Source organism: Euleptes europaea, chromosome 9 (assembly GCF_029931775.1).
Source record: "Euleptes europaea isolate rEulEur1 chromosome 9, rEulEur1.hap1, whole genome shotgun sequence".
Taxonomy (NCBI): domain Eukaryota; kingdom Metazoa; phylum Chordata; class Lepidosauria; order Squamata; family Sphaerodactylidae; genus Euleptes; species Euleptes europaea.
Genome location: NC_079320.1, coordinates 83,619,448 through 83,645,506, shown reverse-complemented (window position 1 = coordinate 83,645,506; position 26,059 = coordinate 83,619,448). Strand labels below are relative to the sequence as shown.

Sequence of the window (26,059 nt, the reverse complement as noted above, 5' to 3'; positions counted from 1 at the left end):
CCACCCCTCCCCATGAAGCCTGCCAAGTGACCTTGGGCTAGTCATAGTTCTCTCCAAACTCTCTCAGACCCACCTACTTCACAAGGTGTCTGTTGTGGGGAGGGGAAGGCGATTGTAAGCTGCTTTGAGACTCCTTAAATGTAGAGAAAAGCGGGGTATAAAAACCTCTTCTTCTAAGTGAGGGGGACAGGCATGGTAGGTGCTGATTAACAGAGCTATCTGCTGTGCCAGAGAACACAGCTTTTACTGTGTGTGTGGTTAGCAGCCTGATAGCCCAGCCCAATCTCATCAGAGATTGGGAGCTAAGCAGGGTTGGCCACAGTCAGTACTTGGATGAGAGACCACTAAGGAAGACCTGGGTTCCTGTGCAGAGGAAGGCAGTGGCAAACCACCTCTGCTCATCTCTTGCCTTGAAAGCCCTTTGGCCCTGAGGTCCCCATGAGTCAGCTGCGATTTGACAGCACACAATTATTATATACATGGTTGGAAAGGAAAGGTACAAAGCACTTTGTTAACACAGTTTATTGGCACACGTATTGGCAAAGCATACATAAAATACAGTTGTATCATATAACACACCGACTCACTGTGTTTTTCTTTTACATGATGAGTTGGAACATACTAATATGTAAATGAAAAAAATTAGTTTCTTTTATAAAGTTTCACATAAATATACTGGAGTCAAAAAATTAATTGGTCTGAGGGCTTTACAAAAGTATTATACAAGAATATAAGTGTGAAAAGAAACAACAAAATAAACTTAAGATACAATTAAATCAACCTTCCCCCCATAATAACCTTTTTAGAAACTACTCACAAAATTAACAGCTTACATGGCTTTCAAAATCCAGATCAGCAATTTTACAAAGCATAAATTCTCATGGGCATCGACTATCTCCACATAAAAATATCTGTTATGTCTTTGATGAAACAAAGAAAGATTTTTTTGTAGTCATCACGTTTTCAATAATTAAAATAATCACCTGGATTTGTTTTAATGTCAAATTGAAAACAGCAGTCCTTCAAAACAGGTGGAAGAAAAAAAGAAAGGAGGGCAGCGCCCATCAGTGGAGGAAAGGAACAGAGGAGAAGGGCCAGGGAACCGTTAGGAAAGGATGCTGGGCCCCTTCGTTGGGAGCTACAGTGAGATCCAGGTAGAGGGTATCCACGTGTATCCCCAGCTGGATGGGAAATCATGCATGTGAACAAGGTGTGTGTGAAAAATTCTCCTTCTCAGGCCAGCACTCAGAATTGCATGCATAATGCCCTTGTGCGGACCAGCTGTTCACAAGGGTACCCAGGAGGGGGCATGGAATTCGGTCATCTCAAAGAATTGAGAGGCAGGATTTCAGTTGGCTATGTGAGCGTCTCTGGCTTCTCTATGTGAGCTCTGTTGGATCAGAGCTGTATCACACAGTCAATATTTCTGGTCTCAAGAATATTGTGCACGTGAAGTTGCCTTCTGCTGAGTCAGATCACTGGTTCTGCAGTTAGATTACTGGTTTATCAAGGTCAGTACTGTCTACTCTGACTGACAGTAGTTCTCCAGTGTCTCAGAGAGAGGTCTTTCACTTTGCCTACTGCTTGACATTTATTTCACTGTGGATACCGAGGACTGAATGTTGGGACCCTCTGCATGCAAAGCAGATGCTTTCACACTGAATCATGGAGTGATATGATTATCAATAGCTGAAAATTATAATATTTTATATTGATATAATAGAAGTTACATACATACAATTGTAAGGGGCATATTTTTGACTGTATTACAGTTCATTTGGGATATTTTTTCAGTGGACCCAAAGAATTTTAACTGGGATGGTAGTGGGATACACTGTTTATTCATAATAAAAGTTTCCTGATACCTGTTAACCCTTTCTTCTTTTGCTTTCTCCACCAAAAAAAAAAAAAAAAAGGCTAACCCGGGGAAAAAAACTCTTCAAAGCATAATTAAAAAGCAAAGAAATTGAATTTTAAAAATTGTATTCTAGAACCAAAAAAACCCAAGAATAAGTTGAAAAATAGGATGCCATTTACCATGTCAAAAAACTGTCAAGAGATCCTTGTCTGCACGATATGGCCTATAGTGGGTAAAGGAGAGGGACATCATGGACGAGAAATTCCTCCACTGAAATACATTTAGAAATATTCATTCCCGCCCCCCGCAGTGAGGTCAGTGCTAGTTTAAATCATGTGCAAGGGCTTCCAAGATAAATACCTGAAAGCTTATAAATTATCCGTCTAACTTAAAAAAAAGGAAAGATAGCTGTACACCGCAGAAGGTTTGATATCTGTGGAAAGCTTGGAGGATTTTTTTTTTTTGTAAAGAACGCTGTGCGATAATAATTGCAGCCTGCTGTTATAAGCAATGGAGAACGTTGCTTCAGATAACTTATTGGGAAGCCTGTGGTGTCGGGTTTTCGGACTTGGCCTCCTGGTTAGCCGGAGGTTTACTGTTCCATGGACTGTTGTTTCCCAGAGCGGGTGAGCTGTTGAAATCTTCGTCATCATCCATGCCATTTGCTGCATCGTACTGCGTGTTCTCTAGCCTGGTGATGAGCCGTTCATCTTCGTCACCAAATTCTCCTCCCATTAGAGTTGGTTCCCCAACCACCATCACGTCCTGTGAACGGGACCCAACATTTGTTATATGGAGAAAGCAAACCAACCAACCAACCAACCCCGTCTGTAACAGACCCTTTCTCATCAGCAGTAACCCAGAATGCTTCTTTCTTGAAAGCCCCATCAAGATGACACATTATCGCAGCCTTTCATGATAGCCAAGCTCAACTACAGAACTGAATGTCCCCTTTTAGTATGTGTAGACACTACAGGATTATACCTACAAAATCCACAGCACATATAATATAGATGGAATAAAATGTGTATGTGTGTGCATTTTAAACCCCCTGAAATGGATTCCACAAACTTGTCCAAATGGTTATGTGATCTTTTCAGCTCAACACATTATTGACATTTCAGGTTTTATAAGATAGCACCACAGTAATGGGACAACTGATAACATTTAAATTAAAGTCCAATTCGCCCAGAAGTTCTCCTGAGTAAGCTCCTCTGAAATTACTATGAGCAGCTCTTGTTTTTGCAAGCCTCCTGTCCATCTCCAGGCGGCTTATTCAGAAGAACTTCTGGATAAATCACTCCTAACATTGGTAATTCACACTTTATTTTTTCCAGCCAATAGCTGTAGTCAGCTAAAATTAAGCTCACAAATACTACCTTTAATACACCAGCCATCAGAATAGGGAACTCAAGACCTCTTATCCCTAACCAATGCACTTGACATCCTGCCACTTAATTGTGGTAATTAATTTAGGTAGAGGGTTTTTTTTTGATAAAAACAATGTTCACACTGATTTGACAATTTGCATCGCTAATTAAGTCATTAGCAAAAAAACTGCTGATTGCCAACAAGCCCCGAATTTACCATCTGTTATTTCATGGTGCCCGTCACCTCTCTGCGTAGGCAACACTTCTGCCAATCTGTGCAGTAAGAGGCCCAATCTGTCCATCTGGTATCATAAAACGAAGCTAAAGCGCTAATTATAATTACACTAACGAAGTTAGCAGTAGGCAAATGCTGAAGAGGGCAAGAGAGAAAGGGAGCGCAAAGAATCCTTTCATGTAGACATGCAAAACGAACCCCAAACTCAACTGCCCATCTTAGGCCTGCTGCCAGCATGGCAGCTGCTGAGAGGTGAGATTATGGCAACGGCATGCAGATTGGCGGCTGGGTGAGAAGAATCCTCCTTACCCGGCCGCCCACCTGCAGTGCCATTGCCTCAGTCTTGGCGTTCAGCAGCTGAGGGGAGAGTCAGGGAGGGTTGTTCAGGCAACGGTGTAGCCTGTTAGTTGCGTGAGAAGAGTCCTCCTCAGCCAGCCACCCACCTGCAGCGCTGTCGCCTCAATCCTGGTGCTCAGCAACGAGGGGAGATGTGGGTGAATGGCTTGGGTGATGCTGCTGGAGGTGGGCAGCTGGGTGAAGAGGCTTCTTCTCACGTGACTGGCTGCCTTCAGCATTGTTGCCTGAACAGCCCTCCCCAACTCTCCCCTTAGCTGCTGAACGCCAAGACTGAGGCGATGGCACTGCAGGTGGATGGCCAGGTGAGGAGGAAGCTGCCCACCTCCAATGATGTCACCTAAGCCCGCCCTCCCTAACTCCCCTTGGAGGGCTGAAAGCAAGGCTGCTGCTTCCCTTTGCATGAGGAGCAAGAGGCTCCCAGTTCTCTTCCCCTCCCCCACTGCAGAAGTGGTGTGTTTTGTGTGTTTTTTATCCCCCATCACACCTTTTTTGGGAAGGTTTAAGATTTGTTCTGCAAACCTGAGGGATCCTTTCTGTCAGTGTGGCTCCAATCCACAGATACAAGTATCTGCAGATGGGGACACACTTGACTATTAGAATATATGATTGTGTTCACTACCAACAAACTTACTTGCTTTTTAAAAAATGAAAATCTATGATGAAACAAACAAGCGAAACCCCTTCTAACTAAGCATGTAGTCCAGTTAATCAATGGCCACCTCTCTCATATAGATTGTAACTGTAGACAGAGGGAGCTATCAAGGAAGAAGGAAATCCCGAGTATCCAGCAGAGATTCGATTGGTGTGCTTTTGAGTTGTTTAGCAAGCCACAGTGGGAGGAAGTGAGTGCTTTTCTCCTTGTCAACTATTACAGGGTGGGCTGCTTCTAGAAGTACTGGACTCTTGCTCTTTTCTACTGCTACAGATAGACTAACATGGCTACCCATTGTGATCTATCTCCATAAATGTGTTTAATCCTCTAAGCCAATGGCCATCCCTGCTAGTTTATTCCAGAGGGGGTACTGCTGCACACACTGTCTTATAAGCATGGAAGGAGGGACACAGGACTGCTTCATGCACCTCTACTACTCTGCTATGGCATTCCTACACGTTGAAAGAAATTCTGAGTAGTGTTCTAAAGCACCAGTCAGTTCATGTGTGGCTCTCACAGGTCATTTATGCATGGTAGTTTTACCTGAGGTTCGCTGCTGGCTGGACCCACACTTCCCTGTTGGGAATCTCTGCACCAGCAGTCTCCAAACTCAAATCAAGTCCCGCCCCTTTAAATGCTGCTTTATAATTGGCTTACTTCGCAGTGCTTACTATGAGAGAAAATCCCCCCAAACCTAATTGCTGCTTAAAAAGCATTTTAAGAATAAAAAACAAAAAATGGAGCAATCTGAAAGAAAGGGGGGGAGAGAAATCCAAGCCTGTTTTAAAAAGCCTTTCTTTTGCTCAGAAAGAGCTCCCAGGAAGCTGGAAGCTCCCAGGAAGAGCTCCCAGGAACCCCTGCCTCTTTATACACTGCTTTGTGATTGGCTGTGAGAGAAAGCAAGCTTCTGTGTCCAGTGCTTTGCCTTCTGCACGGAGATTTCAGCCAGGCTGAGTTCAGGGGAGAGGGAAGGAATGGAAAGACCTGGACATTACGAGGGCAGCGAGGTCATTTCTAATGGATGGGAAAATCATGCAGAACTCCAAGGAACAACTGAGTCAGACAGGGGGTGAACGTGAGTCCAAGTACCCATGCATAAATGACCACAATGATCCCATGCCTTTTTGTCGCTCCTCATTAAAATTCCCTGGAATATACTCATTGCTTTCTCCCTCTGGCTGGATGGGAGCTGCAGGAGCTCAGCTTGGACCTGATCTTCCGGTTGAGGAATTCTTGTAAATTTCTGAGAACAGAGTTTGAAAATCACAACATTCATGTTTTTTGTAACTTGGGAAGATGTATGTTCACAGGTTCTTTGGACAAACATGTGAATGGGAAAGTACCACAAAATAAACAGTAAGATTTTATCATGCGTGAACAAACCCTCCATGATTGGTCAGAAAATGTATCTGCAATAACCTGAAGAGGATTTCCCCCTTTTCCCCATTATCATTGACAGCTGGTGTTTGAACTGCTGTCCAGGATGGTCAGCTTGTATTGTTTACCTGGGAGCGATACCATAGTTCCATTCTACATCCTGACATCTGTCCTGGTTTGATAACAAAGACAGCTACGGATTGCAAATGCATTCTGCATCTATTTCCATATCCCAAACAATCCATCCATTCTCAAGGGAGAAGAAGATATATCGGCCCTGATCCAGAGAAATTAGTCCCACTGAAATAAATGAGATGAAACTTCGCAACCAAAAGACATGTAACTTTCTTTGGATTGGGCCTGTTGTCTCTGCCCCACAGCAGGTATCCCTGCTCCTTGGGAAAGTCCGCTACAGACACCCGCCACTTAGATACTAGTTAGTCTTCTCTCGCTAGTTCCCGTGCAATAGCCACCAACCTCTGAGGAGGACTGGAAGTGACGCCTTTCAGAGCCCCTCAATGCTTCTCCTTAAATTGGCCAGTAGGGGTCACTGTTGTCGAATGACACAAGGCTCCATCCCTCCCAGGGTTGAGGCTGCAGCTCTGGAGTGCTCCTAGCTCCTGCTCATGGAGTGAGAAGCAGAATCCAAGAATTAAACCCTCGTCTTTTTTCACACGGGGACACAACACAGCTATGGGCTTAGGCAAGGCAGCATGATCTACTTAGTTCAGGGCCAGAAATGACAATATTGAGGGTACTAACAGCCAGGGCCTGCACAGTTGGGTGATCTGCCAAGCCAAACGAAGCCCAGCAGCCAGGGATAGTATCCCCCCCAGGAGCCTACTCAACTTTCTGATGTGCTGCCTATTCAGGACTGCAAAAACAGGGCACAGGAGGATTACTAATGTCCAGAACCCAGAAGGTCAAGATCCTCATTCCTGTGGACTGTAGAATGGCTTGGCTGCTCACTTTAAGTAGGCCTGGCTAGGGGGATTCCCTCTCTGCATCCCCATACCAACAAACAATATTTTTCTTCTTTTTACCTTTGAAAACCTCATTGTTATTACCATTTTACATTATAACAAAGAAAAAATACAGATCTGACCTAAATGGGATGTTTTATGTGAGCACAGAGTGCCAGTGGTTAATCCGTACCATGTCCTTGTGAGCTCCTTGAACTCCTACATTATTTTTATCGTTACTCTTTATGCGGAGATGAAGAACTGAAGCTCAGAGATAGTGACTAAATCCAAGCAGCCCTCAGTCCTGTGGGGTTTTCTTTTTCTCAGATTAAACTGATCCCAAGAGGGCCTACAATCCCCAGAACAGGAAGATCGATACTGTTGCCAATTTTTGATTTCAGATCTATTGAGCTGGGGCTATGGGGAAGGTGAGCTGACCCTAGTGAATCTGGGGCACAGCCTGGCAGGTTCAGGCCAGGTTGGTTCTGAATTTTACTAGTTTTTCAGCCCCCCAATATGAGTTACCAACACAGTTTTACAGGTCAGACCAGTAAAATAATGGATGGATGGCAACTAATGGCATAAACACGAAGACTAGAGGGGGACTGTGAGGAGCAAATGGAGGACAAACCAAAAACATTACACAGGGCAACTATTCCAAAAACCATAGTTTTGGATCCCAGTAGAGTCTAAAGGGCTCACTTCGAGCCTCCTGGTAAATGACTGCCCTCCATCACAGGGTGGATCAAAATTGCAGGTCATCTTTGAGCCTTTCTGGATTAAGTAAGACTATGTGTACACATTATTATAACATAACAGAATCTTATTATGACACGAAGGGGAACTTCCATACTTGTCAGGGAAGTTAAAATATTTTAATTGATGGATATATAGTACACTTGATAGTACACAGGTGATACCTCATGAAATCTCATGAAAATTAGTGAGACTGAACGAGGGAGGGGAGGGGCTCAATGCCCTGCAAAAGTCCTTGCTCCTCCCTTGATAGCAAAACCAAAATAAAGTATTGTAAAAAATAAAAAATTTTTTTTTGCAGATTCAACAAATTAAGAACTGAGAAAATGTGCCATTTGCCTTAATTCTGTATCGTTCTATGAAGGTTACAGAATTTGGTTTTTTCTTAGTGTAGAATTTGGGTTATTTTGGCAAAAACATTTTCATGTGTGTGTGTTCTGCGCATGACACCTGTGCATAACTGGATTCTAATAATGCTCTATGTTATCACAGACTCCCAGCTGGAGCATAGCCCCAACTACTTAAGCAATTTGTACTGGTCGTGCAGCTGAGTGACCAACACTTCTAAAATATGCCATGTGGATTTTCATCAATTATGTTTAATTTCCTCTCTGGCGCAGCAGTAGACAGATGTATTTCTGGCCTCTACTTAGGGCCAGGTTTCAAACAGCCTAGCCCAGGGGTGTCAAACATAAGGCCCGTGGGCCGGATCCAGCCCCTCGAGAGCTCTTAGCCGGCCCACAAGCCAGCCGAGGTATCTACCCCCTCCCCCTCGATCTAGGTTGGTGAAGCATGGCCGGCCTGACCAAGTGACGTTTATGTCATATCCGGCCCTCGTAACAAATGTGTTCGACACCCCTGGTCTAGCCTGTGTCTAGAGAGTTCCTCACTGCATATGTACATACAACTTTAGGTTTGTGTGCAGGGCTCTGCAGGCTTTTCTTTCTAACCCCCTCCCACTTAAGCTTGTGTTGGAGAGTTTCTCTGGCCCTCCTGAATGAAGTTTCAAGGGGGTCTAGTTTGTGGGTCTTTCAAAATGGGCCTCTGTGTATTTTAACAGTAGTACGACAGTCTTATGTGAAGGCCTAAAAGGAAAGGCAGACTTACAGGTACCTGACTTGAAAGGCTCAGGTTTGCAGCTGCTGTTTTTTTCTTGCTAGTGGTGCTGTTTGCGTTGTTCCCGGCACTACTATTAGAAGTGCTGCTGGTCGAATTTTTCCTTTTCCTCCGTTTGGTTGTCGGCTGTCTCGTAGGCTCTACTATAGTAGACATGCAGGAAGCAAAACAATGACAGATAATACAAGCCAAGGAACATGGCAGAGGCAATAATTTTATCCCCCCCCCCCAATTCAAAATTCCTGGTGTCCGCACACTGTGCTGAAGTGAATCATTAAACATTTGGGATGCTAATCTGGAGCTGAAAGTCAACAATCACGCACAGAACACTGACCATGAAGAGACTTCAAAATCAAATAAAATATCGGTAAGCACTGGGCTGCATTTGGGAAGGTCACTATCCAAGGGTAGCACCGAAGGGCTTCCATCCCTTGGGTTGCTGCTTCTGGGAGACAGAAGAACTAGTGCTCTTCTTCTTAAACTTATCAATTGGTTTTTAAACCGTCTGGATACATTATAGTCTAAAGTTGGGTTAACATATTTTAAATAAATAATATTAGGGGTGTGCCCATCAATACAGTGGAGTTTGGGGATAAAGTGCGGTGACATATTGTAAACCCCCCCCCAAAAAAGCCATGCAATTCTTGCCTCTGAGAACAGGACCCACCAGGGTTAGAGCTAGGGAAATGGAGATCTTGCCAACTGGAACAGAAGCCTACACATGTTGACAGCTTGGGACCAGACGTGGTCCGTATTTTGGATCTGAAGTTCAACTGTGCAAGGAAGTTAAGTTAAACTGAAGTCTGGGTATGCTGCAAGTGAACCTAGAAGCTTCAGTTTTACTTCCCTTCCCACTATTGTCGAAGTTTGATCTGACTCGCAGCCACACTGCCCGGCCTCTCCAGACTTCGGAAGCACGGCTGTGAGTCAGATCCAGGCCACCCGGCCTCTTGGAAGTCACGAGAGGCTGGGCTGTATAGATCTGCCTGCATGTTGGCTCGAAGGGTCCGGTTTTTAGGTCAATCTGGATATGGGATGTCCAGATAAGGGATACTCAACCTGTACTAACTACAGAAAGATGCTTTAGCAAAGAGTTAAGGACTGTTGACTATTCTACTGTATATAGTTTGTACTGTCTGTTGCTGTAAGTATGATCCTACTAGGTGATTTCTGCGTCGTTGAATGCTATTTAATGCTTATCCTTTGTTTCAGCTTTGTTCAGTTTTCTGCAGTCCACATACTATTGCCAGTTTATTGGAGCTCCCACCCATGTTGACTGTATTGACTTACTCTGTGTCACCCGCCTTGAGTCCCAGTGAGAAAGGTGGACTATAAATAAGGTAAATAAACATATAAATGTAAATAAGATGGCAGTGACAAGTCTTGACTTGCATGGGAGAAAACAGGCTATAAAACTGTGACACACATGAAGGCATGACAAGCCTAACAGAGTGTGAGAGGCAATTTGAACCCAAATCAGCTCTTTTTCCTTGGCTTAAGACCCAGTGTGGCATTTGTGAACAGTGTTGGACTAGAGCCAGGGACACCTCAGTTCAAATCCTGGCTTGGCTCATTGGGTGCTCTTGAGCCTGCCCTTACCTTACAACAAAACTCTACCTTTCAAGGAAGTTCGTCTGCCACTGGGCCTTGGATATGCTTGCAAGGAATGCCAGGTTTCCATGGGACCCAATTTGAAAAATCAGTGATTGAAAGTAGTTAATATAAAAAGACTTTATTCAAAGATTGCTCTTCTGCGTGTCTTAGTGCATTAGAGAAACCTGGTTTCAGGGAAATCTGATTTCAGGCTGTGAAAGGCAAAGCGGTATCTTTATTTCGTATAGACCTGTCAGGAGATTTCCATATGGCAGAGCTGCCTGTTGGAGCAAGAGTTGTACAGGTGCAGCTATTTAAATCCAGTCCTTCAGATGCCCAGAGATAACTAGCCATGGTGTGCTCTTTCCAAGGAACTTCCATTATTTAAGAGATTTTATTATTTAGGAAGTAAGATGCATACTTTTTCAATGTGATTGTTTTTTATTCTAATTTTTTTGTAAGCCTCTGGTAGAATCCAATAAGTTAAACAAATCAGTAACTGGAAAGGAGAAAGAAGCGGGGGAATGTTCTTGCCTTTCTGTGGTTTTGCAAAGGCCTTGGGCTGTTTTAATTGTCCTGCCCATTCTATGGATTGTACCATTTCATTTTGCGGCTCTTCAGTTTTGTAGTTCTGGTTTAGTTTCGGGGCCCAGTTCTTGCTGAATTTTATACATGTTGTTTTTGTTACATGTGTTTTGTTGTCTATTGTTTCTATTGTATTATTTAATAAATAACTAATAAAATTATTTATTAAAAAAGAAAGTAGCATTTGTGCCTTTCCAGCTTTGTAATATGAAACAGACCTTGAGTCATTTCTCCAACTTTCTACCCTCCGTCTCTTTAAGCCACCTGAACACATGAAAGGCTGGCCGTACCTGGGGGTGCCACCATCCGCTGCCATTTTTGGAACAAGCAGGTTTTCAGACAATCCCGAGGACTGAGACTGTAAGTTTTATGCCTTGACATCAGCTCTTGCATTGGCTCCAATATTACACACAACTGCAAAAGAATGAATGCTGGAAATTAAATTTATAGTGAAAGGCATGTCTGAAAAGCATCAGCTGGACTGAAACTCAGCACTTTGTTTCCCGGGCTAAGCAAAAGGAGAATGGAGTGTTGTCCATTTCAATACAGCATAGTGTGGTCTGTTCTGACCTGGCAGGTCCCAGTGCTAAGGGATTAGGAATTTAATTTCATATTATTTGAAAATTACTGTAATCAATGGTGATTTGCTATGTGGGTGGGAAAAACATGGAAAGAAATCAGGCAGAAGAAGTAAAGGTTGTAGCAACTCAAGACTGACATTTTTATTATCATTTTTTATCTTCTTTCATAGAAAGGCTTATATGCTGTTCATTTTTTTTCAACCCATGCTTTCGGAAAGCAGATGACTTATCCGATTTGCTGTTCTTACCCGGTCCACCTGTTCCTTCACATCTTTTCTCTCCCCATTCTTCCTTCTGTGCATTTCTTTCTTAGTCTAGGAAAGGCGTTTCTCTCTTACTCCTTAAGTTGGATCCTGTGGATCTGTTATGCAAATGGCAGGGTTTTCCACTGGCCTTCCCCCAAAGCAAGATGCTCTTCTAAAGTTATTGTGTCAGGGGAAGGCTCTTCCATAGTATCCAGCCCTTTGTCTCCATCTTCCCATCTGGCCTTTTTTGCTATTGCCAGTTTCCATGTTTCCTCCACTTCTCTTTTTAAAAATGCTGAAAACATTCTTATAGTTTCAAAAAAGAACATCACTTTGTCAATGGAAGGATAAAAAGGAGGTGGCATCGGATCTTCCTAAGCAGGAAATCCTGAACAGGTGCTGTGATGAGGGGGGAAATCTTTCCCTCGTCTCCTACTTCATTTTACCTCTGAAAATTGATATGCCAGAGGCTTTATTCAGTTCAACAATAAAATAATATAATTTTATTTTACTTCACAGGGAAAGATACTGGAGGAAAAACTAGTATTAAGATACAAATTTTCTATATAAATAATGAGTTGCTCGACACGTACAGCACAGATGTTATTTTACTTAAACCCAGGTTTCCAACTCTTTAAGGTAGCTTAGTCCCAGAACCTGTACGCAGAGGCTCATGTGTATACTCTGGTGCGTAAAACTAGGAAATGTGGAAATTCTCTCTTCTTCCTTTTTCTCTGGGTGGAATAACTTCACAGCACTTAAAGTAATTCTCTTTCAATACTTGGGCCAGGAAAACCTCTTTCCTCAGAGACTACTCCTCCCCACTGTGACTAGAGGCTTTTTTCCTCCCAAACTCTCTCTTTCATCACCCTTCTGTTTCCCCCCCACCCCAGTCACACTAGGCACAACCCATCACAAGCTCTGCACACTCCCTGTATGTCCTTCTCACATACAGTAACTGACAGACATTAAGCAGACGGTTCCGGGCTTACCTGGAGCCGAGGTTGGGGACCTGGGCACAGAGGAGAGGCTGCAGTTGTTGGGGAACCGCCGCCCAAAGCGGCGAAATCCTGGCCGTAATTCTGGCGTCCCGGGTTGTTGTCCCGGGCTCAACCAATCACGCCCCAGGTGCAGGCTTGAATGAGCCTATCCTGGGACAGGCTGGGCGGGGCTGTGGATGCTGAGCTGGAGGAGAGTTTTTCACTCTGGTCCTCCAGCTCAGTATAAAAGACAGCCGGACCAGCAGGGAGCTTCAGTCCAACTGTCTACCCGGGGTTGGGTGAGAGGAAAATTGATGTAAGTCTATGTGAAAATATTACAAATATATTTTATTAGAAGCGCTATACAGATTTTAAAATTCTTTAAAAGCATTAAAATGGCACAATGGCCAAACTTAAGGTTGATATCTATAACCACAAACCCAAACACGTTTCGGCCTCTAGGGCCTTCATCAGTGGTTAGTTAAAACCTTTTCTAAAATCTGCACACATATATAGAAATACAATGATGTGAACCAATACAAATACAAAATACAAAGTACAAACAGTTTAAAACCCAACCAGGTAAGTGAATATGTTGTAAAGTTTATTCTCAATTATTCAAACAACTGGTATATTGGGTTTTTGTTGTAGTACTGGTTAGTATAAGTCTGTCGTATATTTTGTGTGCAGATATCAACATGGTGAAGCAGATCGGAGTGGTGCGAGGGGCAAGCAGAGAGCGGCGAATGGCGGAGACGCGCGGAGGCGCTGGCAGGTGAGGACTCGGGTGGCAGGGAGGCCACTGGTGGTACGCAAGGGCGGGGATCTCGGCCTGCTTGTGTGCGGGCGCCCTTGCGGGCGATACAAAGAAGGGGCCTTGGGCTTGCCGCTCTCGGCCTCGAGTGAGAAAAAAAGAGCTGATATCACTACCCCTCAATGGGGCCTTTGGGGGGCAAAAAAGGGGGAGACCAGGGGGTCCACCGGAGACCGGAGGGGTTGGAGTGAGGGGCGAGGGCTGAAATCACTGCCTGCATTTGCGGGCTTGGGGCGAGTCGCTTTCCCTTCCTCTTGATTTGCACCCGGGGTTCTGTGGCCGGGTGGGGGCCCTGGTTTTAGGCATGCAACCATCAAAAAAAGGCATGCCCAGCAGGAAGGCTCCTTCCCCTCCTCGCACTAGGGGCCATGCAGGGGCAGTTAGGAGGTCTTCGGCCCCAGTGGGGGCCAGAAGTTCAGGGGCAAATATGGCAGCCGGAGTGGCGTCGGCTCAGCCAGGGGAAGGGCCAAGCCAGGCGGGCGCTACACTGCAGGGCCTTTCCTAAGTGGTTGGGAGGTTAACCGAACGGGTGGAGCAACTGGCCTCACGACACTTGGTGGAGGATGGGGAGGTTGCAGGTCCAAGCAACTTCACCCCTGTGGATAAGTCAGCAAGGACAGCAACTGCAAGGAGACGGCGTAGAGACTCCTCCTCGCCCGACTCATCCAACTCCAGCAGGCAGCGGCAGGCCCATCGTGGAAAAAGGCCTGTGCGTGGAAGAAGGCCAGGCGTCGCCATGTGGAGACCTCCAGTAGCCCTAGTTCATCGGGTGAGCGATCCTCAGGGGAGGGGTCTGGGGATCAGACGGGTGATTACTGGTTAGCAGCTGCTAATATTCCAGGCTTGCCCACTTGGGCATTGCATAGGCGAAAGATTTCCAGAAAAAGGGGGTTAGGAGCTGATGTTGGGAAGGTCTGGGAGCTTAGCAGGGAGGGAACCCCTCCGCTGCCACCGGCATTTAATGATGGGGAAGATCCCCCGGGTATCCATCTCCCTAGGAAAATCAGGGAAGACATCCTTGATGGTTTTTGTGTAGACTTATTCACATTGTCAAAACCAGACCCTCCTTTGCTTATTTAGCTCTATAATTGACAGATATTCAGCTGGCGCTAAAAGATAGCATATTCTAATAGGAGTCAAGTAAGCTGGGGAACTCATGAGCTCTATTTGTCTTTCTCTATCGAAGATCTTTTGTCTAACTAGAAGCTTTGCTTGCTCTTTTTTTAGCTCTAAGAGGGATTGAGGTGCATATATGGAAATGATGTTAACTGCTCTGAGCCCAGCATTGTGGGGGGAGGACAGGATATTAATTAAAGATAACAATAACAACAACAACAACAACAATAATAGTAATTCATTTACTACGATACTGAACCAAGAAATATTCTTTACAGATGCACAGGGATGGCTATTTTGCCATCCATAAATAAATGGTCCAAGTCCCTACTGGTAATCTCTGGAATAATAATCAACGTCACAATGTTTTTTTTAATTGCTGATTTTTGGCAGTCGATTGTGAACAGTTCTGTAGTCTAATATGTACATTCTCCTTTTATGATTTTCTTTGTTCTCTTCCTCAAATACTCTACAGTTGCCACCAGATCCCCTTCCTTATAAGCAAGACAGCCAATAAAAGCTACTTTAGTTCTACCAACTCTGGTCTCCAGATGGCAGACCCCTCACTCGTCTAAGGAAACTTCACTTGGGATGCTGTGGAGGAACTGATTTTGTTGTTTATTTCATTTTAGTTGGTGTTTGCCTTTTAAACAGATAATATACTGTGTTTTGGAGTTGTTTAAAATATATGCCACATGATATGCATATTCACTGTTTCTGTATCTTTAGAGCAGGAAACTTAAGTTCTTTCCAGATAAGAAGAAAATGCTCTAAAATCTTGCAGCTCCAGAATCTAAACCTGAAAAAGCAACAATTTGTAAAATCTAGACAAAAACAGAAGTGCAGGATTTCATCTGAATACTGCTGAAACCACAGCAGGTCAACTGACAACCTGGAGCACAGATGTGAACCAACAAAATATGAAGGGCAAAAAAATTTACACACAATCTTCAGTTGTGAGAAACGGCAAAAAGTTGCTCTGTTGATTTCACATGTCACTGCATTCTGGAAAAACACAGTCCTCTTGAGGGGATCTTCAGAGAGTCCTTTCCTAATGAATAGCATTGCCATCCGAGTGACATGGGCTCCAACTATGAAGGCCTTCGAAGAAGAGTTGGTTTTTACACCCTACTTTTTTCCACCCTCAAATTGCCTTCCCTTCCTCTCCCCACAACAGGCACCTTGTGAGGTAGGTGGGGCTGAGAGAGTTCTGTGACTGGCCCAAGGTCACCCAGCAGGCTTCATGTGGAGGAGTGGGGAATCAAACCTGGCTCTCCAGATTAGAGTCTGCCACTCTTAACCACTACATTGGCTTACCACTAAGCTATACCAACTTGTATTATAAAACTGACCATCCACAAAGGGATCATAGTTCCAGACGGGTCTAAAGAATAGTTCTTGAGGAGAATACATAAGTTGCCCTTCCTTGGTGTAAGCCATTGATTGTCACTGTATCTAACAGCAAACTGGCTGGTTTCTGTCCAGATAAGGACAGCAAGAAAACCAGGCCAACCACGGACTAAGAAATGGTTCCTACATACTTGAACGATACCCCAGATATGCAGAAAACAGGGTTGCAATTACCTATATCTATTGTTCTTTGAGTGGTTACCTATGCAGTCACACATGGGTATGGCATGAAGCTCAAAACGACAGAGGGTGCTCCATCTCCCTCACCCACGCCACTTTCCCACCTTTTTACAGCATGATAAAGAGGGGATGGAGTGCCCTTCTCTCAGTTCCTTGCAGGTGGTGGAGAGAAATAATGTTACCCAGAATGAGATAATAAGCTCACAGTGGGGCAAAAGGGAGGGATGTGTGACTGCACAGGTGACCACTCAATGAGCAACACTTACAGGTAAGGGCAACCCTGTTTTTGTCATCATGGTACCTGTGCGATCCCATATGAGAGAAGAGCAAGCTGACTTGCCAAGTCCAGGAAGGCGAGTGTCAGCTCTTGGAGACTGTAGTAGCACTCTTCCCACTTCTGAAGCTCTCATGGCAACCTTGTCAATAGAGTAGTGTCTGGCAAAGTTGCAAGAGGAAGACCATGTAGCAGCCTTGCAGACCACATCTACAGAAAGACCATGGCAGATAGCAGTTGAAAGTGACTGGACTCGGGTGGAGTAAGTGTTGAGATGCAACCGACAGTCAACTTGTGACAGCTTGTAGCACAGTCTAATGCAGGTAACTATACAACTGGAGCTGGGTCATGATGAGAATTTGTGACTCATTTTGAAGCCAAAGCAGGACATGAACAGGTTATCATCTTTTCTAAAGGGTTTGGTCCTGTCAAGATAAAAAGGAGGGCTCCACATATGTCAAGGGAGTGAAGAGTTCGCTCTTTGTCATCCTGAGGCTGTGGAAACAAGACTGGCAGGGCAATGTCTTGGTTCAAGTGGAACTTGGAAGTCACCTTAGGGAGGAACTGGAGGGACAGACACAGGACCACTCTGGTATGAAAGATTTTTATGAAGTGAGGGTTGTAATGGAGCAGCTAGAGTTCACTGACGCTTCAGGCTGATGTTATGGTGACAAGAAATATTGTTTTTGTGGTAAGGAGATGGAAAGGACAAGAGGCCAGTGAGGCTGGCTTCCCTCCTTCCCTCCCCTCTTCCCTTTTAACCTATATTTCACCTACTTTTTATTCCCAATCCCTTCCCTTATTGAGGGTACCCTGTTGTTCTTCCCTTCCGTTATTCTTTCCCTTCTTTGACTGGTTCCCCGTTATTGATACTGAGGATTTTAAATTGTAAATGATATGATTTTAATTGTTGTTGGAATTTTTTTTTGAGCCGCCCTGAGCCTGCCTTGGTTGGAAAGGGTGGGGTAGAAGTCAAAAGAATAAATAAACACATGAATAAAGGCAGGCTTCATTGGGGAACTGGAGGTTGAACAGAAATGGCCATCCTTCCTGTTTTGTTCTATATTGGAACGAAGGGTAGAATGGAGGCTGGACACAGCCATGGTCCAGTTGCCACCTTGAGTAAGCTGTCACGAGGCCTCTGGTCCCCAGATGCATAACTCTAAATACCCGGTCCATTGTCCTAGCAGATGCACAGGAAACATCGATTTTGAGGGATCGTGCCATGCAAATATGCTGCTTGTTACAAATGCGCAAGTTGCCATGGGGCAGTCCCTGGAGAATGGGTCCTCCTCAGATGGATTAGCGTCTTTTCTACATTGTGGCACTCAAGGCGGCTTACAATATAAATAAAACAACAAATTAGGACTGCCAATAAATAAAAACGTAATTAGTCAAATGCAGTTCTAAACAAAACTGACTTCAGCTGCCTCCTGAAGATTGAAAGTGAGGGGGCCAGGCGCACCTCCCTGGGGAACTTGTTCTGTAATTGTGATACTGCCACTGAAAAGGCCCTCTCTCGTGTGCCCACTAGATGAACATCTTTGAATGCTGGGGCAATAGGGAGGGTAGGAACATATGGGAGAAGATGGTCCTTTAGACCCTGGCCCCAAGTCACGAACACCTTGAATTGGGCTCGGAAGTGGATCAATAGCCAGTGTAATTGCTGTAGTATCAGGTCATATACTCCTGATAGTTGGCCCCAACCAGCAGTCTAGCTGAAGCATTCTGCACTAGCTTCAGCTTCTGAACACTCTTCAAGGGTAGCCCCAAGTAGAGCTCATTGCCGTAGTCCAGCCTAGATGTAACTAAGGCATAGATCACTGTAGCTAGATCTGACTGACCCAGAAATGGACACAGCTGATGAACCAGCCAAAGCTTTTCAAGGGAAGCATAACCCCATCCAAGACAGAAAAAAGGATAGAAGAGTACTGGAAATGCATCAGAAGGGATGGAATCTTGTGAAAAGCTATTGAGAGAAGTTAAAGGAAGGAAAAAAGCGGGAAAATTGGCCTTCTCAAGCTCCTGAAAGCTTAGAGAATCCTGAAGAGGAGATTTTTGGAAGGGGTTGGATTTCTCTATTGTTTTCCTCTCCTGCATTTTCTTGTGTCCCTACCCCAGGTCTCTATATGATACACACCAAAGAAAACATGTATAAGGCATTGTTCACAGATTGTGTGTGAGAGATCATGGGGAAATCGCTCTGTCTCAGTCCTTCTGTCTATCAATCATCCAGGGGAAAAATATATCATGAGCAAGTATCTAGAGCAGGGGTCCTCAAACTTTTTAAACAGGGGGCCAGTTCACTGTCCCTCAAACACTGTTGGGGCCGGACTATAGTTTGAAAAAAATATGAACAAATTCCTATTCACACTGATTCTAAGAATGTTCTTCTAAGCTCCTTGAAGGAAGGGTACCATTTAATCCCAAAAAAGTTCGTAAAACAATTAACGTAAGAAAGGCCATGCTGGATCAGACCAAGGTCCATCAAGTCCACCAGTCCATTCACACAGTGGCCAACCAGGCCAACACAAACAACTGTATTGGAATTCGTCTTATGTCTTGTTTGTGGAAGCCCACAAACAAGATGACTGCAGCAGCATTATCCTGCCTGAGTTCCACAGCACCTAATATAAAAGGCCTGCTCCTTTGATCCGGGGAGAACAGGTATGCATCATGACTCACATCCGTTTTTACTAATAGCCATGAACAGCCCTCTCTTCCATGAACATGTGCACTCCCCTCTTAAAGCCTTCCAAGTTGGCAGCCCTCACCACATCCTGGGGCAGGGAGTCCCACAGTTTAACTATGTGTGGTGTGAAAGTCTGCTTTATGCGTCTTCATCCTCCATGGCAAGGGGAAGCGTCACCTGTCACATTTCTGCCTGTCGCAGCCAGCTAGGGAAAGAGGAGGAGGCGGGGGGAGAGGCAGCCCAGCCCCACTCCCTTCCACCCAAGCCAGGCTTGAGCGGGGGTGGGCGGGCGGCTCCCCGCCACTCCCTTACTTGGAAGTGCCGGGTGGCTTTCGCCTTGTCCTCCAGGTCGGTGCGGTCCGGGTGCACCCGCAGGGAGGCCTTGTGGTAGCTGTGGCGGATCTGCTCGGCCGAAGCGCCGCGCGGCATGCCCAGCACCTGGTACAAGTCTCCGGCGCCGAAAGCCTCGCGGCACTGCTCCAGCAGCCCCATCCCGCCCACCGCCGCCACGCGCCTTCCCCTTCCCAGTCTTGGCGGCCCGCGGTTTTCCTGCCAGCCACGCCCCCCTGCTTTACGGCCGCGCGCCTGTAAACGTTGCAATAGGCAGAAAGGTGAGGGGCGGAAAGGGAGGCTCACCATAGAGAGGGGAAGGGCTAGAGTGACACACAGCTTCCTCCCAGCATTACCTTGCGGCTGCAATTTTTTAAAGGGGCCGGGTTCAGAACCCTGACGGGCCGGATCCGGCCCGCGGGCCGTAGTTTGAGGACCCCTGATCTAGAGAATTTCTTGAAGTTTGGTGGTGTTTCATTTTAAACTGTCTTCTGCTAGAAGTCAGAACAGTAGTGCCAAAACATGAAAACTGAAGGAAACAGTGGAATTCAGAGGAGAACAGCAACTCTTCACAAAAGGGAAACATTCATAGGGCACCATCCGGTGGAAAGTTCTCCAGTACAAGACCCACTGAAACTAATGGTTTGTGCAGGAAAAAAATCCTGTTGGGAACGGCACGCTAAGAGAACAATCCTAAGCATGTATACTAAGAAGCCAAGTCAGTGGGGTTTACTACCAGGAAAGTGTTCTTAGAATTGCACTATTAGCCTTGATCAGCAGTGAGCCCATAAAATTATAGCTATTTAAATATTTGTACCCCACTTTTCTTTCATACTGGAGAGTGGCTTATTTATAAAGTGCAAAGCAAGATACAACTGAAACCGTTACACTAACTGACAGGTCCCGACTATGCTCTTCCAGTAGCAGGGGGTTGGACCTTTGAGCCACAGGCTAAGTCCCAGTGGCCCTCTGGCTCTTGACCACTGGCTTGCACCAAAAGGCCAGCTTCTGGCAAGCCCCGGCTGAGAATACCGCAAGGAAGGCCAAATGCTCAGGCACACGTTTTGTTCATCTTGCTCAGCTATTGAACATATGAACATATCAAGCTGCCTGATACTGAATCAGACCACTGGTCCATCCATCTCAGGGATGTCTACTCAGACCAGCAGTGGCTCTCCAGGGTCTCAGGCTGAGGTCTTTCACATCGCCTCCTATCTGATCCTTTTAACTGGAGATGCTAGGGACTGAACCTAGAACCTTTTATTTATGTATTTTTATTCATTTAAAACATTGATTAGCCACCTTTCTACCTTATAGAAACTCAAGGAGGCTTAAAATGTAAATAATTAAAAAAATGCATAAAAACCACTAGCCATAATTAATAACTTAAAACTGCAGGTAGGCAGCAGAACTAACCAAATGCCATCATGAATAAACCTGTCTTCAGCTGCCTCCTAAAAATCGAGAGTGAGGGGGACACTTGCACCTCCTTGGGGAGGCTGTTCTATAACCATGGGACTGCCACTGAAAAGGCCCTCTATTGTGTACCCACCAGATGAGCTTCTTCGGTCAGTGGGAGTCAAGAAGGCCTCTCCCAGTGATCTTAGTTCCTGGGCAGGAACATAAGGAAGAAGATGATCCTTCAGATACCTTGGTCCCAAGCCATGTAGGGCTTCAAAGGTCAAACCCAACACCCAAAATTGCACTCTGGAGCACATCAGAAGCCAGCGTAATTGCTGTAGGATTGGAGTCACATGATCCTAGTTAACTGGCTCTGACCAGCAGTTTAGACACAGCATTCTACATTAGCTGCAGCCTCTGAACACTCTTTAAGGGTAGAGTGCTTTGCAGTAGTCCGGTTTAGATGTAACTAAGGCATGGATCACTGTGGTTAGATCAAACTGAGCCAGGAATGAGCGCAGCTGGCCCATCAGCTGAAGCTGGGCAAAAGCACTCCGAACCACCAGAGTCCCCTAGTTTTCTAAGGTGACCAGTATGTCAAGCAGAACTCCCAAGATGCGAACTTGGCTTTTCAAGGGAAGCGTAACCCCATCCAAGATAGGGAAGATCTCATGTTCCTGGTTTTCCTTTCTACTACTCCCGAACACCTCAGTGTTGTCAGGATTAGGTTTCAGCTGGTTCACCCTCATCCAGCCCATTACTGACTCCAAGCACAGGTTCAGAACATCAATAGCATCCTCAGAATTAGGTGGAAAAGAAAGCTAGAGCTGTGTATCATCTGCATATTGGTGATACCGCAGCCCATACATCCTGATGACCTGTCCCAGTGGTTTCACATACATATTAAATAGCATAGAGGGATAAGATGGAATCCTGCAGCATTCCCCCCAGGCCAGAGCAGAAACCCTCCAGCACCACCTTCTGATACTGCCCTCCCAGATAGGACTCAAACCAGTGTAATATGGTGCCCCTTAGTCCAAGTGCTGAGAGACAGCTCAGTAGGATACTGTGGTCAATAGTATCGAAGTCTGCTGAGAGATCCACCAGAACTAGCAGGGTCACGCTCCCCCTGGCCAGTTCTCGGTAGAAGTCATCAACCAAGGTGACCAAAGCAGTGTCTGTTCCAAATCCTGGTCTGAAGCCATATTGAAACGGGCCCCAAAAAATGTCACTACTGGGAACCCCTGGAGCTGAGAAGCAACAATCTGCTCTGGCACTCTGCCCAAGAATGGAAGAGTGGAAATCAGCCAGAAATTTTCCAACATGGTAGGGCTCAGTGAGGGCTTTTTAGGACAAGTCTAATCACTGCCTCCTTGAGCACAGGTGGCACAACTCCAGCTTTCAAAGAAGCATTCACCACTCCCCATACCTACTTGGCCATCTCACCTCTGGCAGCTTTTCTCAGCCTGGAAGGGCAAGGGTCAAGCATAAAGGTGGTAGGGTTCACCTCTCCAAGGATGCTGCCCACATCCTCCAGTGCCACAAGCTGAAAGGTATCCATATAAATCAAACCAGCAGATGCAAACGGTACATCATCCGATCATGCATTCACCCCAGTATCTAACCCAGAGCAGATCTGGGTGAGTTTATTTGCAAAGTAAGTAGCAACTTGATCACAGCGGGCTGTTGTGTGGCCAGAGTCTGATTCCCTGAGGCTTTGATGTAAACTACACAGAACTGCTCTGCCAGATGATTACATGCAGACACAATGGTGATGGAGAAATATTGCCTTTTCGCTGCCATCACCACATGGGTTCTAACGCTCTGTTTGGACAGCCTCACTTTGACCTTCTGCATGCCAAGCAGATGCTCTACCACTGAGCCACAGCCCCTCAATATTCCTGTGTATCTCCTTCTCATCCATATAACCGAGACTTTCCAGGTTGGTTAAATCTTGCCAGAAGTTGAGAACAACTTTGACTACAATAACGGAAGTGGAAGAGAGTTTTCCAAAGGAATTAAAGGGAGATGGTTGAGAGTCCATTACTGGAGGGAGACTTCTCAGCCAGGAAGGACCTGGCAAATATCATCCAGGGTCTAATTTCCCAGTGATGGGGTCTGAGTATGTACTGCCAGATCAGCTCCAGCCACACTGTGGGGTATTTTTCACGGTGGATTTTGCTTCGGTTTCTAATCGGAGCAAACAATAAACCGATTTAAATAGCTTTTTCATGGCAGCGCAGATTCTCCCCCCATCCCGAGGCATTTTCAATTTTTCACGGGAGAAACAGCGCACTTCTCTGCGCTGCTTACGTCTACTGCCGCTCATGACTCACCGCTCCAAATCCGCCTTATCCCGCCCACTCTTCCCATGATCCTGTGTGTGTGTGTTTGGGGGGGGGGCATCCTGAGAGCAGCAAATCCAAGCCAAAACTCCCGTCACCCTTCTGAAGAGAGGCAGCCAGTCTGCTCTGGGTCTCCCTCCAGCCGGTGCGATCCTATGTGTGTGTGTGTTGGGGGGGGGCATCCTGAGAGCGGCAAATCCAAGCCAAAACCCCTATCACCCTTCTGAAGAGGGGCAGCCAGTCTGCTCTGGGTCTCCCTCCAGCCGGTGCGATCCTATGTGTGTGTGTGTTGGGGGGCATCCTGAGAGCGGCAAATCCAAGCCAAAACCCCCATCACCCTTCTGAAGAGGGGCAGCCAGTCTGCTTTGGGTCTCCCTCCTGCCGGTGCGATGCTGTTAGAGTGGCAACTCCCCCAGCCAATCACTGTTCTTGGGGGAGGAGAAAGGAGACGTCCCGGGGAGCGAAGCAAACATTTTTTCATGGGAATCCGAGCAACAAAATGCTCTTCTACTGGAAAGTACGGCTCAGAAGTGGTTTGGATTGCTTCTCTTTTAACCCGGCTTATTTTGCTCAGTGGGGGAAAACACTGATCTGCAGTGAATAACCAAAATTTGCCTCCGACGCAAATCAGCATCGAAACAGCAGCAAATCTCCGTGAAGAATACCCCTGTGAGTGGGGTATAACCTCCTGATCAGTTTTGAGACAGAGACAGCACTTGTAGGTCTTGTAGATGAGGTACACTTGCTGATGGATAAGGGATATTCTTCCCTGTGGATTTTGCTAGATTTGTCAGCAGCTCTTAATATGGTAAACTTTTAAACCTTGTTGAAACACATAGAATAGTGGTACTCAGACTGTAGATTGGGACCCAGAAGTGGATCAAGTGGGTCATAAAGCCAGGAAGGAGGAACAGGATGAGTCGGGAGCGGAGGCTATGGGAGGCTTGATGGCCAATTTGGGTTTACTTCTTCAAAATGGCCATGAAATTCGGTCAGTTTGCTACTTACTGAGACCAAGGAGATAAGGTGGGATAGAAATATTTAATTAAATAAGTAAATTCAAATTTATTAATACAGTTGACTGACCAATCACATGCCAACACATCAAAATTTCCAGAAACAATAGTTTTGCCCTGCAGAATCACAGACTGCCCATACATATAAGGTCAATAAAAGCAACCCCTGGTTAAAATTATCATCTTAAAATTGATAAAGTTGTAAAATATTCTAAAAATCATTCTCTAATAAAGTTCAACAGCCCAGAACTTGAATAAATAAATAAATATTTAGGAATAACATGAAAAAAACTTGTTCAGTATTATACTATGTGAGATTTCTGCATGTTATTCTAGGGCGAGGGAAAGTGATGTGGAGTTACTGTATAAAAGTGAGCCTGGAAAGTACAGTAAGTTAGGGGGGATCTCAAGCTGTAAAGCAAGTTTAGCAGTGAGTCCATTTCAAAAAAGTTTGAGAACCACTAATTTACAACAAGGTTTTGGAGTATCTGGCACTGTTCTCCAGTATCATGCACCATTTCCCTCGTACGCAAGAATGTAAGAATAGCCTGCTGGATGAGACCAGTAGTCTATTCTGTCTCACTCAGTGGCCAAATGGATTCCCTGGAAGACCCTTCTTCCTACCACCCAGTGACTGGTATTCAGAAGTATACTGCCTCTGAGCATGGAGGACCCATGTAGTGGATGGACCTCTCCTAGATGAATTGGTTCGATCCCTTTTTAAAGCTACATTGACAGCCATCATCATAGTCCAGGGCAGCAATTCCCACAAGTTAACTATGAACTGGATAAATAAGTACTTTTGTGTCTTGTCCTGAAACTTTTTCTTTGCCATCAAGTAGAAGCCAACTTATGGCAACCCCATACAGTTTTCATGGCAAGAGATCAACTGAGGTGTTTTGCCAATGACTGACTCTGCATAGCAACCTGGACTTCCTTGGTGGTCTCCCGTCCAAGTACTATGCTTATTAAATTTGAAGACGATACTAAATTGGGAGGGGTAGCAAATATGGTAGAAGACAGAGCCAGGATACAGGATGATTCTGACAGGCTGGAGAACTGGGCTAAAACTAATAACATGCATTTCAACAGAGATAAATGTAAAATTCTGCATTTAGGTAGGAAAAATCAAATGCATAATTATAGGATGGGGGAGACTTGTCTTATCTATCTATCTATCTATCTATCTATCTATCTATCTATCTATCTATCTATCTATCTATCTATCTATCTATCCAAATTTATAGCCTGCCCTCATCCCTAGCAAACCAGGCTCAGGGCGGGTAACAATCATTAAAATCATTAAAATACATAAATCATCAAGTATCATTAAAACATCAATACCTCAATAAAACATCAATAAAAGCTCGTAATACACTCATAAACAGGTGGCCTTAAATTTACTTAGGTGCCATCATATAACAAAATATCAGCAGATCAACCCCCCACAGATCTTAAGAGTGGGGGGGAGGGATGGGGAGGCCAGTAAAGATGGATCCTCTTGTGGCTGCCCTCAACTATAGGCTTGGCGGAATAGCTCCGTTTTACAGGCCCTGCCGAACTCCTTAAGATCCCGCAGGGCCCTGATTTCACCAGGAAGACTATTCCACTAGGCCGGGATCAGGGCCAAAAAAGCCCTTGCCCCTGTTGAGGACAGCCGCACATTCTTCGGGTCTGGGACCACCAGGAGATTACCATTAGTAGAGTGTAAGGCTCTTTGGGGGGCATACCAGGAGACGCGGTCCTGCAGATATGATGGTCCCAGACCAACTTAGCAGTAGTGTGTGCAAAAAGGATCTTGGGATCTTAGTAGA

The 26,059-nt window shown here is 45.3% G+C and overlaps 1 protein-coding gene across 5 annotated transcripts in view; it reads right to left on the bottom strand.

Annotated features, from left to right (window-relative positions):
• Nucleotides 1–2,386: 2,386 nt before the first annotated feature.
• LDB2 (LIM domain binding 2) overlaps nt 2,387–26,059 on the bottom strand; it is a 334,225-nt gene continuing 310,552 nt past the window's right edge. Inside the window, exons 6-9 of one of the 5 annotated variants that reach the window (XM_056855341.1) lie at nt 11,152–11,275; nt 8,675–8,826; nt 6,327–6,469; nt 2,505–2,623 (exon numbers count right to left, since the gene is read on the bottom strand). In XM_056855341.1, the coding sequence (XP_056711319.1) occupies nt 6,365–6,469; nt 8,675–8,826; nt 11,152–11,275 (381 nt within the window). In that variant the 3' untranslated portion in view covers nt 2,505–2,623; nt 6,327–6,364. Of the gene's footprint in view, nt 2,624–6,326; nt 6,470–8,674; nt 8,827–11,151; nt 11,276–26,059 lie in introns of all 5 variants that reach the window. The other 4 variants (XM_056855342.1, XM_056855338.1, XM_056855339.1 and 1 more) reach the window with 4 other exon arrangements.